The 14,980-nt window shown below is 46.2% G+C and overlaps 1 protein-coding gene across 1 annotated transcript in view; it reads left to right on the top strand.

Annotated features, from left to right (window-relative positions):
• Window positions 1-14,980, top strand: part of LOC106745752 — a 186,769-nt gene that overhangs the window by 62,218 nt on the left and 109,571 nt on the right. The window contains exon 2 of the mRNA XM_014621635.1: window positions 7,583-7,773. Within this exon, the coding sequence (XP_014477121.1) occupies window positions 7,583-7,773 (191 nt within the window). The remainder of the gene's footprint in view (window positions 1-7,582; window positions 7,774-14,980) is intronic.

Genomic DNA, 14,980 nt, shown 5'->3' with positions numbered 1-14,980 from the left:
CGCTGGCACGGAATATGAACGTAAAATGTAATTAACGGCAACGGAAAAGTTTCGGTATGCATAATTTATTTCGCGGATCAATCGATAAACACAGCTATCTTTCCGTCGCCTTTCTCGTCGCTGTGTGTGTTAATTTAAAATTAGTGCTATGACAGCGGCGGCAATAATCAAAATCGAAATCTTCGAATCAACCGAATTTTCGCGAGGGAAATATGCGCGGAAAAAAATTAGTCTTAAATCAATAATAAATATTCGCATATAAATAAGAATATTATAATTTTCTCAGCAGATTTTCAATCTTGATTTGATCGAATTTGTACCGATGCAAGTATTACTCGCACTCAATTCAAGACTAAACATTTTCTAAGATTACTTTAATATTCTTGCTTACACATGAGAATATTTATCGTTGATTTGAGACTATTCTTTTTCTGCGTGTTATTCAAACATATACTGTTAACCATGTATCGCTAAAGAAACGCGAAAATCGACGGAATCAGCAGCGTACAGTCATTAGAATCGATCCAATCGATCGATCCCTCTAATTTATGTCAGTGTAATAATTAAAGAAACGTTATTAATACCGCGTCTGCGTCTTCTGAAGGATACAATCTATCTATCTATTCGTTTCATCGAAGGGTTGTTCGATTATTACCTCAACGACAAGGTGTCCTTCTTCTTCTACTTTTTCTTCCCGGCTAAATCGGGCGCTCGGACTACCGACGATTCGTCGGCTAACTACTCGCGAACGCGTGATCCCATTTATAATCCATCTTTCGGCAGTGACAGACTACGTGCTCCATTTTACCTGCCATCGCCTTTCTCTCTCTCTCTCTCTCTCTCGCGTGAGAAGGGATCGGTCCAAGGTCGAAGGCGAGCACTCCCAGGTAGCTTTCTTCCTCTTCTCGCCCTTCCTCCCGGTCGAGGCGTATATATCACCCTGCCGTACGTACGCGCCAGCTATCGGGGTGACCATCCCTCCCGCGGTGGGAGCTTCCATTGCTACCCCATGCTGTCTGCCACCCCGGAACTCGGCCGGCGATGTATCTACCCTCGAAAATCCATAGTGGACCCACCCTCGACGGCGCCTGCGCATCTCCAAGCTTCATTCCAACGAGCAACCCCTCGTATACTCGCCTCCGGCCGCGAAATAGCGCCGACGAATACGCGTAACATCGATGTTAAGCCAGAGCAGCTAATAATATTCTGGGCACGTATAATATACATGCGACACATGCAAATACATTTGAATTTGTATTGTCATCGAAGAATCAACTATAGAATTCTTCGAAATTAGTGAGGCAGAATCGGCGATTTCGAATTAGTCTTCATTATCTCATTGGATTGTTCTCTTCAGTATCGAGATCAGAAGTTGTGTGTATTTCTCGTCAAAGTATGTTTCACGTAACTTTTGCTTTTTATATCGCGTGTTCTACAAAAAGATTTGAAACGAATTTCTATAGCAAGGGTTACGTTAATAGAGATTCTTTTTTTAAGATCGGATGTTTTACATATTCTCTTCTCTCGTTCGAACGCTTTTTCTCTCCCCGCAGTTCTCCGCGCAAATTTATTCGACGTCTTCAAAATATCGACCTATCATAGTCCCGAGTCATCGTCTATTCTTTGTCCACTTATCTTTCGTTTTCCGCGCGAGGATGGCAGTGCACAAAACAGGCTTTAATGCGAGCACCGAGGCAACCTTGACTGGGATTTACCCGTCTGATGGATTCGAGGATGGCGTGCGGTGAGAGCTTCCGACCGACCGAACGCGCCACCTTGTAACTCATGTTATTTAATTCTAATCAGTCAGTCGCTTACGGAATTAGCCGGCGAGTGCGTCCAATTTATAACTCCTAATCGAACAATCGGTCGCGATTAAGTCGAATACCTTTATATTTCCTTTATACATTTTTTATATTAAAGACTGATTTAAACTTACAGGAAAGCAGCGAAACGATTCGTCAAAGAAATCGTAATGAATCGCGTTAGATCCTCAGGCGAAATTTTGATTCTGCATTTTAATCCTCAGTTCTGTGGAGTTTCGAAAAATCGTAAAAGATCGGATGTAATAAATAATTAGACGTACCTGGATACATGTATATGCATCTTAGCTCCCAGCTACTTTGTCGTGGCACTAACGTTGACATTCACTCCAACACAATTTGATCGGGGAAACGCGTGTTAATAAATGCGATATCGGGAATTAAGTTCAACATTTTAAGGACAGACGGTAAATATAATTAACGAGATGCTGTTACATCAGGATGGAACAATGGCCTGTATAATGTTCTCCAAGTTCGACGTAATTTATAGCATTAATGCGAAACCGAAAATCTCGACTCGGAATTCCGGCACGAAACAACTTACTAATTAGCGTCGATCCACGATTATAATGCGATGTAAATCGCGTTATCCTTCACAGAATTCACTTCTTTTCCCGTGTTTTGCGAAAGATATTCCGTTCGGGCATAATACCGAAGTACGACTCAGCGAAGGAGAGGGAAAGAAAAAGAGAGCTTCCCGAGCGATTTTCCTCGAAAAGCCGGTGAACCTATCTCTCCAGGAAAGCGTCGTCGAAAATTACCGTCGCGGTGCTCCAGGATGAAAATTGCCGGGAGACCTTTCCTTAACGACCGCGGCAATATTGCCGGCCATTAGGTGGAGTCTGAAGTATACGCGCGTATGTATTTCGAGTGCGTTACAGTGTCACGGTTCGCGGAGTCGATACGCATCTACGCAACTGGCCTAATGCCACTACGGTAATGTGTTATGCGTGTGGATTACCGGAGGGAGGGACACAAGGACTTGACACGTTATCACCTGGCCTACCTGGCAGACCGAAATCGTGCGTCACTTTTCCCTCGATCGATATAATCAGCCAGAAGAGGCCCGAGATGAAGTGATCAAATCAACTTCTCTCTCTCTCTCTCTCTCTATTCCTCTTTTGTTATTGTATCTAACATTACAGGACATCCAAATCGAAACGTGCAAAAAATTTCTCCTCTGTTGGCAAATAAATGCCGATTGTGTTGTAACGATGTTTACGTTCGTCGGGTGGCTCTATGGGAAGCCTCACATTGTTTCGTCGCATCTATAATTTTTTTATCTATTTGTCATCGAGGTACAGTTACCGTGCGTCTGCAGTTAATGGTATAGCGTCAGGCCTCGTTTGTATTTCCGAGGTAGCTCTAATCGTGCATACTGGCGCGCGGACGTGCACACAGGCGGGATCCGTCCCCAGCTAGGAACCGTACGCACTTACATTCGCACGACCTCTCGTTTCTATAGACGCTCTCGGTATGTGCAAGTGCCAGTCGCGTTATGCACGGTTGGCCGAGTATACTATTTGCGTTACTTCCCTATCGTTGCTGATTTCATTTGAATAGCGTAATGATGGAACGAACGGTGGGTTAAATACCGATTAGCTACTATAGATTAATTAACGTGTGCCACACGTAGAGCTATGTACGTTATTTCGAAATACTTGCAAATTGTAAGACACAACTGAAAAACCGAAGAAACGTTGGCGTTTCTCTTCTTTTCTTTTAAAGTGCGACCGTGCGCATGATAATATCCCTCGATCTCAATATCCGCCTGTAAAACCCCATCAAAATATTGTCCTCGGTGCGCCGTCGTCATTCTCGGAAGCCGCGAGTCCTCGAAAAAGGTAAACGCGGCGTGCGCACGCGTTGAAAAAGCGTCGCTTTTAATTAAAATGCTCAGGGGTTAGAAAGCGTGATGAATGGGATCGCCGGCCGTGTACGGCGCGGCGCGGCCGCGCCAAGAAGAACTCTATTAATTATTAGACGACACCAGATCCATTATCCGGGACGAGGAGCGACGGAGGAGGTCCGCGAGGAATAGTTTCCATTCGGATATCATTAGGACTCCGCCGGACTCTTTCGTTTCATCCCCCTCCCGTCGCGCCTCAGCAGCGCAAAACAAAGCTAATTATCGAGACCGTGGACGCTCCACGTGGGCAGCGTAGGCTGCGCTAACCCCGTGCGAGCGAGTCTGTTGAACCCACTTCCACGGGTGTGTCATATTGAGTGTTTAATTTTTCTGTATGAACTTCGCGCGATGATTTTTTGTAATCGGCAATCAATGCGATTTACATGTGAATGTAAGTACGGCGAGCGTTCAGGTTTAGATGCTTATTTTTGCGCGTCCAGGGACGCTCAACTGTCCAGGTTGGTATCCGTTTAGCGTGCGGTTTCTTACCATCCAGAGTAAAACTGTTGCTGCGACGTATGAATTGGATTATAGCAAATTCACTCTTCAACTTGAAGATGTTCGTTCGACGATCAGTGGAGAATTTCGCACTGGCTCTGACCGACGTGTTGCGACTTGATCGATTTACGCCGAAACTCTCTCAATTTTCGCCGAAACCTTGATTTTCGGCCGAAAATAACTGAAACCGAAATTTCGGTCGAATACTAGGATTCATTCTATACGAGACAAGAATCATGAAAATTCGAACGACTCGGCTGTCGTCCTATTTTCCAAGTGAAATTTTCGCCCGAGAAATTTCGGGAATGCGCGAAAGTAGAGATTGGGCCCTATTAAGAATATGTTTGGCCGTCAAGAAAAGAGATGTGTACGCTTTGTAATAAAAATAGAATTCCAGTAAGGCGCGATCGTTAGGGTATAAGATAATAGCTTGTCCGGTGATCGGGGACAATTTAGTGTCGCACACGTTGATGATACGCTTCAAGGGGATCTCGTTGAGCTGTTAATTTGAATATAGACATATCCAGTCTAACAAATGCGAGTAATTATATCCCGATCGTCTCCGAGGGAAGAGTGCGCCGCGCGGCGTAAAAGTCGCACCGACGAGAGAGAAGGCGTCTCTAGGAGACGCTCGCGGCATGCATTCTCGCAACGACATCTCATTAACACTATTTTCTTAATAACCCGCGATAAGAACTGGTCCTGCTCGCGAATCGTCCCGACATGTCCGTCTCATTTTCTTGCTGCTCGGCCGCAGCCTTGGCGGGCATCTCAGGGGCAGCGCGAGCGAGTAAGCGAGCGAGCGAGCAAAGGCCGCGCAAAGGCCGTTAAATATATGTATACCGCGTAAGAATAATAATTATTCCTAAGTATAGGCCTGCGCGAATGGCCGCGGCGGCGCGGTGTCTTTGACGCCGGCCGGAAAGTTCCGTACTCGTCCGACGTGGCATCGTTGGGCATCGTTCCCATGGCGAGCGCTTCAATTAAACAAACAGTCGGCAGGCCGATGCGTAAAATTTGATTTTGCATATTAATTCCGCGAAGAACGGCCGTTGGCGCCGCCGAGGAATCCGCGAGGGTCGTTGGCAACACGATTTACGGCGCATTGAGCACAGCGAGAGTCGACGGAAATGTATCGGATTGCATAGCTGAAAGAGGGGAGAGTAGCGAAAACGGAAGCGAGCGAAAACGGAAGCGCCGGTTTCAAGTCGTCAGCATCGCCTGAAATTACGCGCCTGCTTCGAGAAATGTTTTTATTTCATCGCTTGGCTGTTTGCGTGATATTATTATCATTAAAGTGGAGGTTTTATAGAATATTGTTAAGTTTTTTTTTTCTTAGATAAATCGAAAACCGTTAAAAATAATTGAAAATATAATATGTAATAGGCACGATAGACTGTCTGCGTGCTATAGACGGATTTTCTAAATGAGAGCCGCCCTCCGGTTTCTATATTGTTATTATTATTATATGCGTTACTTGTAAAAAAAGTGGTGGGAATTATGGACTATTCCATAACATCCGACATCGCCATTGTTAAGACACAGAAAATTTAAAATTCAACGTACTGCAAATGATCTTGCACCAGACTGCCGCAAATTAGGTGTCCAGCAGCTCATAATTCCATCCGCTAATAATATTATCCGCTAAGTTGCGACACTTAAGAAATTGTGGTGTTCCGTATTTCCCCGCACTTCTTCCATATAAAATAATTTTACGATACGTGAGCAGTTCCACGAAATGTTTCACGAACGTTGAAAATATCCAAGTCTGATCGCCGATTAAGTTTCGAAACGAAAAAGCAAGTTCGATGATATCCTTCGGTTTCTAACGGATCCGTGCATTGCCGACTCGCGTTGTTCGTCGGGTCCCAATTAAGACATAACTTTCGATAACGCATTTGCTCCGGGTGTTAACTCGCACACTCTCCGCGCGCACTCGAGCACTAAATGCAATATTTAGGCGCCGTGGCGATATTTCCCTCGCTACAATTAAAGTCGCGCGAGGGACGTTTCGCATGTTCCGTGTACGCTCTCTTTAAATTGCAATGTTAATTTCGTAAGCGTTCGATCGCGATGGGACCGTGTGTCACGTTCTGTCCGTTATGATGCGCGGCGATGGCCCCGTCGTCCCCAGGGTGAACGTTTTAATTAAGCGGACAGAGCGCGTCGCGCTTAAAAATCGACTTTACATGTTAATTTCGCAAGTTGCAGAGGCGCAGCGCCTCTTTACGCCGGTTCTCTCCTTCAGTTTTTCCTTCCGCGTAGCTCGAGAATGTCGAACGATTCGCACGCTTCTTCTTGCTCTCCCTTCTCTTTCCGTCCCTCTCTCCTCTCATGATTCGTCCGTTCGGAACGCGTTCGCGACACAATTACGTCGAGTGTGTCGCGCTGAGTACGCACAAGAGGCGCGATAAACACCGGGCGCTTGGAATATGCAAACTGATGCAAATACCTACGCCAATGTCGGCTAGTCAGGCCACCATGTAGTAGCCGTTGTTGTCGGTTACCACTGTCATAACTATTAAATAACTCGCGCACTTTACCGGCGAATCGGGCGGCTCCGCGCGCCGACGTAAATACTCCAAGTTACGAGCCTGCCGGTATCCTCGCGCATCCTCGCCCGAGGATACACGTAGGAGTTCTCCTCGGCGGAGGCGCAATACGTGTCGGCAGGGTGTCAATCAGCCGCGCGCGCACACACCGGTAACTTTTAATTATCGAAAATCTTGCGGGCCCGCCCGTTGTTGCTAACGATTCGAGAAGCGCGCACGCTGATCCCGGTAATGAAGAGTAAAATGTAAATCCGCGCTCCTAACGGTCGGCGTGCCGCCGCACTCCGCCGCGAATTGATTATTAAAGTTAATCCCCCTCTAGTCGTGGCTCGGAACAAAAGCCCGCTGGTTATTGAACCCTCATCGCCACGGACCAGTAAGATCGCTGATTGCGGCGCGGCCGCAGTTTCCTTTATTTTTAGCGTCCACCGACGCACCGGGACACTTAAAGCGCTGCATTCTTTTATTTTATCCGCGATCTTCAACAATATTTCTCCCGAGGGGCGGACTATAAAAGGATACGTTCCGGCAAAAATGTTAGACCGCTGATTCGTGATATCTCGATTTTTCCTCAAGGAGAAACTGCGAGAGATTGTAAGAAGAATTGCAATCTTTTAATTTACTAGATAACTTCCCTGCCTAGAGTGAATTGCACGAACATAATTTGCGCTCATTACGATGTGAAATTAGCCGGCGGATAAGTTGCTTCAAATCACAGACGCGTGCGTAACTCATTAACACGGTTTGCGCGCGCTTCTTTCCAACTTGGCTAATTAAGGGATGTTACCGTCGTGTTGCAGCTTGAAACCACCGCAGAAAGACGGGGTGACAAAATCGAACCCCAGCAAGCGGCATCGGGAACGATTGAACGCCGAGCTGGACACGTTAGCGTCGTTACTTCCTTTCGAGCAAAACATCCTCAGCAAGCTCGATCGACTCAGTATCCTCAGACTCAGCGTAAGCTACCTCCGCACCAAGAGCTACTTTCAAGGTGAGTCAAGTGTTTCCCGAGTTATTTCACCCACTGGAAAGGCTTATTGTACGCGTCATTTATAAATTAGCGTCGTATTAATTATATAAAGAATATATAAAAGGGTGTAAATATAACAGAGTTGTGGATTAATTATTGCTTTCATTCGCCCGTCGCCGGTAGCGTCATAACGGTTGAAACACGTACGTCTCGGACAACAAATATCTCGGGTTGCGGTCGCGAGCGGCCCTATCGTAAACATAAACGCCCACCGTCTCTTCGTTAGCACGCGAGACACTCGTTACATCATCGAGACAATAACGAGCCGAAAACAATGCGCGGTCCATACGCTCGCCTCCCTCTCGTTCTCCCGCAGCGTCCGGCGGCCTGATAGCTTAATATCCAAACCGTGCTTCGCTCGCGCGGGGATGAAGTACTAGCAGGAGAACTAAATAGAACGAGATTCGCGCGCATACACACAACAACGGACAGTGAGAAATGAATCTTTGATTGCGAACGCGATACTGCGCGCGTAACGAAAACGTGCGAGACGTAATTAATATCACGGCTGGCTGATAATAACTGTTGAAAGATAGTGCTGCAATATATCGGAAACGTTAAAACGGTCGTGATAAGATCGTGAAAAATTATGCGCGCCACCGAGAAATTATTTAATTCTTCTGGATTGAATTTTTCCCGAGGCGTCGAGGTTTCCTTCTTTAACAAATATCGTTCTCGGAAGCAGGACACGATGCGATTCATCGGCGCGAGTAATACGTTCCGAGCCGCTATGCAGAAATTGTGCAACTTCAGCGGGAGAACGCCTTCCTGCGCCGCGCAATCTCATCTGCAATCGCGATCAGGTGGGGCCTGATCGAAGAAGCGCCGCGCGGAATAATGGGTAGACTCACTCGTCTCCCTCGCTCTACCATTATCCGCCGACCCGTGCTTTCGTCCCCTGTTTCTAATCTCGCGAGCGAGCCGAGCAAACTGACTCCCGCGCGAAATCCAACTCATCGGTTTTACGCCGAGGATTATCCGCGTTACCGATACAGGATCTCGCGAAAAGAGTAGAATCGTCCTTGAGCTCGCTTCTCGCTTCGCTTCCTTTGAAATTATAGAGCGTCATATCGCGTTATCACTTCGAGCCTGTGCGGAGAAAAATAATTTTTTGCCGTTTGCGGCGAATCCATCGTTGTTTCGCGTGTTTTATCGTTGCAACAGCAATAAAATTTAATTGGAATTGCCAAATTAGCGAATTACTCGTAATTAGAGAAATAGATTTAGATAGAAATAGATTTGTTGCCGGTATAGAAAAATGTTGCCGAGTGAATTTATCCTTCGAACGTGTTAATTAATTCGCTGTTAGAACAGAACAACATTTTTCTACACGGAGAAAGTATTGTAGTAAAAATTACCGAATAAATTTTGTAATGTTGGACCATACCGGAATTATAATTATATGAAATTATGATGTATAGTCTTATAAATCTTTAATGATGTACTTCATTATACACATCGCTAAAAATTACAACATATATCATAATTTCAGTCATAATTCCGATATGGTCGAACATTACAAAATTTGCGTGGTAATTTTTACTAGAATATTTGCTCCGTGTACATTTACTCGTTTGCTTTTACAGCAAAATAATTTTTAGATTCGGCAAGATATATTCAATAAATGACAACTAATACTTTTAACAAATCGTTTTGTCGACCACGTAGTAACTTATGTAGCACAAATGTTCCAAAAACATCCTAGATATCAAACATCTCTGGGGACGTCCCTAGGACATCTTTTGAATATTTGTGTTGTATAAGAACTGGTAGATTTTATTGCGACAATATAAAATTTACTGCGCCAACAAATTGATCTTCCTTGTATCCTTATCAGCAAATCGAAAGAAAAATGTATTATATCTATCTTGTCTCTCTCTCTCCCTCGATCATATCAACCACTATATCCAAACACAATGATGCTGCGTCAAACATACGCGACGTCCTTTCGACGTTACCTCCGAAGGAGGAATGAAGGAACGCCTGAACGGGTGGGAAAGAGTCCATTAACGGAAGAGGAACGCATCGCGAGGCGCCGGTCGCGAGAAGAACGGTCGATCTTCCACGGGAGCGAGTGGGAGCGCGATGGCAGATATACCGGGGCGCAATAGCGTATGCAAGGTAATGCACGGCCACGAATCCGGATTGTAGGCGCGGAGGAGGACGTTTCTCCGTGTTTCTTCGTCTGTGTATGCGCACCCGAGTGTGCTGTTGCTCGCTACCTCCGCACGATATCGCGGATCTCGCAGTATATCACCGGGGACCGCGCGCGAGGTTGCGGCCCCGAGCTTCTACTTAGCGCTTTTGTTGTTGTTGTTGTTGCTGCTGGTGCTGCTGGTGCGATCCCGGGCGAGGGCGAGACTCGATGCGAGCGATCCGCGCATTGTTCACACCGTTTTAATAGGTATTCATTGTCGGGGCTCAGATCTTTGCCGAAGAGACTCCCAACGGAGTGTCGTCCCGATGCGCCTCGATACCTGGGAGTTCCCGGCTGAGTCTTCGGTGGGGCATGTTCCGCGTTTCCCCCCGCACGGTTCCGAAGAGTATAGCGGAATCTTCGTTGATTTTAATGAGACATACGGCACGTCGCAGCGAGACCGAGATTGTCGGCCTATTGAAAACCGCACCTCGTGCCCGTCTCTCTCGCCTCCGCGTTTCGCGTCCAACCGGTATTGATCGCGGGGCCCGATTTCCGCAAACTTATCAACGCCAACGACTTCCGTTCCGCAGAAGCGCGCGCGGCACCGGCCCGATTAAAAAGCTCCTCCGTTCGCGCCTCGGCGAGCGCGTTGCAGCCGTTAACAAGATTAACAGCTCTCCGCATTCGATCGGCAACATTAATCCGAGTAACACGGGTAGTAGCAACCCGGAGGAGCTTCCTCCTCCCCCGCCTCCCTCTCGCTCTCTGCGCGCTATGTAAATTAATTAGGGCCCTCGGTAACCGCGCTGATTTTTCAAGTGGGCACGTGGTGCGCGCCTCCCTCGCCTCGAGGTAGGCAGAGATAAAAGAAGAAGAAGAGGAAGAAGAAGATGGGAATGGAGAAGAGAAAGGAGAAGAAGAGAAGGCGGCGAAGTCGAGGCCCGAGGTGAATTCGCCAGGCGTTGAAGAGGCGGCGTGCGAAGAGATGGCCCCTGCACTTGGGTCCTTTCCGTGGACCCAGATAGCAGATCTTCCCCAGAGGCTGCGCCTCCCTCGTTGCCTTTCTCACAGAGCATCTCTCCCCTTTCTCACACCCCGCATCGCTCGCGCTACCGGTCGGAGATCCCGCTCGAACGAATCTCGGCAATTAACCCGCGCCACTTAGTCTTATTATTGGTAGGTCTCTCCTGCACGTCGTCCTTGAGTCTACTCCTTTCGCGCGACTCCACTCATTCTTGATTTCAAGCCGCGCTTCCGGCGCGAGATCCTGCACCCAGCCCCGCCGCACTTGTCGAGAAAATTATGCGCGGCGTAATTTAGCCCCGCTAATTTTAGAGCCGCCAATTTTTGTCTTCGAGCGAATTTCTCACACAAATTTGATTTACTGATTTATGCGCCTATTTAGAAAATCACTGCGGTTACCGGAGGCCTTCATTAATCGTAATCATGCGTGCGCGTCAGCGAACAATGTACATGTGAAATTCTTCGCGCTTCTTTAATATGGACGGCGAGAACGGATCTTTCGCAATGTCAAAATAAGATGATAACTTGTATTGTGTTACATCTCGAGATCCTGCATTTGTTCTTGAAATTCGACGGAATTCGCAAAGTTAACGTACAACCAAAATTTCGACTCGAGTCGTGACACAAAAGCAGTGTTACCGTTCGGTTTTTACGCGGACAGTCCAGTTTTCCGAACGGCGGTTTTGCTCGATTTTGTCCGGGTTTGCCGAGATTCGAGGATTGGCAAATCAATTTTCCTATATGACAAACATGTAACGAGTTTTATTTTCTTGGTGACGCTAAAAGATTGGTAGAAAGATGACGACACAAAACGCTAATTTAATCGCGGAATGACACACCTGTTGTCATCGCTCTTTCTCCCCCAATAAGAAACATATACTCATCGGGGCGCGATATTAGCGTCAAATTAAAAAATAATACGACAGTCGGAAATTCATCCGTTGGATTACACCGGCGCTCCGTCGTCCGCGGCGATCTCGCGGACACCTCCTGACATTTACAAATAAAGCATCGAGGGTGAAAAGATTAATGAGGCTCGCTCGGAGCTAATTCGCGCGTCCGCTCCGTACACTTGATACTCGATTAAGCGTGACTAAACGTCGCCGCGAGAGCTTTTCCGGATCGGTTTTCGCCCGATGCGCGTTTGAGAACTTAATGACCGCGACGTGTGAAGTCCCACCGTTACGCGCGGACAGGCGTTAAAAGGATCGTACACGTAAACAGGATCGCGCGCGGGGTGCCGTGACTGGTCTTGCGCGGCCAATTATTTCGATGATTTACGACGTCCTTATCGCCGTAATTAGTAGAAAAAGATTTATGTCGCTAAGGCGCGTTACGTATATCGCACGTTATCACACACGCGAATTTCAAACGATCTCTTAGCCCGGGTGTAGCTGAGTGAGACAACCCGCGTGAGATGCCCGGCAATTATTACATCGCTAGGAGCCGAAGAAATTTTTCATTGCAATTTTAATGAATTGAGCGATCCGCGGTATCGCTAGTTAAGGATCACGCGAGCGAGGATATCGTACCTGCGGGAAGAGAGAGAGACTGCCACGGTGCACTGCCTCCATCGTAAACACAACGAGAACGGCGCGGCGCGTAAGTGTTGTATCGCGTTCCGTAGTAACACAGTAGGCAATATTTTTACAAGCGTGTCGCATTGCCTCTTTATTAAGACGCTTCGTGTTTAATTCGCAGATAAATACGATTCCCGCGTCTACGCGTGCTGTTTGACGTACGGACATCGGCAAAACTTTCACACATGGTGATATTGCGACTTTCAACTATGCACTGAGAAAAAAAGTACATAAACATTTATTTCTGGGATATAAGGTTTACTTGACTGAAATAAACTTTATTTCTGTAAAATTAGCTTTATATCTTTCATAAATAAATTTTTAAGCATTTTTTCCCAGTGCCTCGATACTTTATATAAATTTGATAAATTCTCGATGAATTACCGATCGAATAATGATCAAAGTCAATTCTCTGCCTATTTTATCGGTATTTCTCTTTCGTTATTTCCTATCAAGGACAGTGTTGCTGAACATTGACGAGCATAAGATGTTTCTCGTTAATGACGATAATTAATTATTATTATTAATTATAGATATAATTTAATAAGCATTCATTTTAACTTCAGTCAGCTATACAGTTGCGTGAAGTAGCAGATAAAAGTATACAGGTTATTAATATGTAGGTCATTATTTCAGAAATAAATTCAGGATCCAAAAATAATACAAAAATATTTACATGAACTTTTTGTGTTATTTTTACGTCGTAAATTCATTTCTGAGATTATACCCACGTGTTATGAGACACCCTGTATATATAGCATAGTATATATAGTATGAATATATAGTATATAGTATATATAGCATAGAATATATAGTATCAATAGCAAATTTTATAACTCACATAATTGATGTATAAAAATATAATTATATAAATTTATCGGGAATTCTTTCTCGCGTATAGCTGTAGCGGATTTGAAACTCATCAGCTTCGTAATTCCAAGCGCGCTCAAAGTCGCGACAACGGTCACCTTGCGGGCGCCGAGCGAAGCGCGGTCTTGTTTATGTTTTGACCAGCGCGCGCTAGTTCGGCGTTATTCGGCGACGTGCTTCACGCCGATTCGGAGTCTTCGTGCGATCTCGCCGCGTGCTGTTTTCTCCGACTCGAGTCACACTCTGCGAACTAGAGTGTCGGGAGTACCGACTTGAATACGGGCGATCACTGTGGAGTGTTAATTACCGCGCACGTCTACGTGATCAATAGGCCCTTCGATATTCGCGAATGATGTGTTGCCTCGATCGCGTCAACCAACATGGCCGCCTTTGGAATGATTCGCTCATTGAGAGATACCCGACCCGTCCCATCTCCCCATCACGAGTGCATCGAGCGTATAATCGAGCATCGGGAATGTCGAGGTGATCTTCGGATTAATTAAGGTATGTGTCGTGTTTAGTCGGTCGCTGACGCGGCGCTGTGACGCTCGTCACCGTCTCGTCTGCTACGAACAAAGCGGCAAAAAGGAACGAAAACTGCTGCGACGTACGTACGTGTCAGTATTCGCATAGAAATGATTGGCGAATTATTCGGCTCTTTTCAAACTCATAACTCGTGCGATATTTGTTTCTGACTGGATCCCTTGGGGAACCTTCAGGAATTTTAAGTAAAAGGTAGGAGGTCTCTCGAGGAGTTAGGTTAGTTTTCTGTTCAATTCGTAACTCGGAAATAACCAATCGTGAGAACCGACTAAATTGTAACACTCGGCTGCTAAATTTTACAGCCCATAATTTGGCAAGTAATTTGTCCTCGCACCTCGTGCGAAAAGGTAATTCACTTATATTTCGCAGATCCCATCGTATCAGTTACGACTTGACAAATAACCAACTTCAAGCTGAGTATCGAAAGGGTTAATTCCATCGCGTTCTTTCGGTTTTCGATCGGCTGATCCGTCCCGCTGATTTCTCTTCCTTTTTGCTTCCCTCTTATCTTTCTCTTTCTTTATCGCCATCGAGCTCTCTCTTTTTCCCCCTCTTTTTTTCTTTCCTGTTCCTTCTTCTCTCTCTCTCTCTCTCTCTCTCGTTCTCTCTTGTTGTCGTTTTTCCCTCTCGCTTTGCCAGGTGCGAGGACGAAATGGAAAATGCAAATAAGGCGTAATAACGAGATGGTAACTGTATCGTCCGGCTGTATCTCTCCATCGCGGACTTACGCATCTCCCGGACGTTTATGATATACATTTACGCGTGTGTATGATATATTAGCATAGGCGCGCCTACTTACGAACGCGCTCGCGCGCGAACATCGATCGGCCGAGGCGATCGGATCGTTTAGGACCGAGACGCGCGTGCCTCCTTTTCGGCGGTAGCAGCAGCGATGTTCGCGTCTTGTACACGCCAACGGCGGTTGCTAAATCGATGATTCTCGATGGTACGCTTGCGCGATTAAATCCTTTCTCTCTCTCTTGGACGAAAAAATAGTAGCCGAAACTCGCGC

This window comes from Dinoponera quadriceps, unplaced genomic scaffold, assembly GCF_001313825.1.
Source record: "Dinoponera quadriceps isolate SergipeBrazil2010 unplaced genomic scaffold, ASM131382v1 scaffold1658, whole genome shotgun sequence".
NCBI classification, from domain to species: Eukaryota; Metazoa; Arthropoda; class Insecta; order Hymenoptera; family Formicidae; genus Dinoponera; species Dinoponera quadriceps.
The sequence above is the reverse complement of the archived record's forward strand: the minus strand, read 5'-3'. Positions and strand labels throughout refer to the sequence as shown.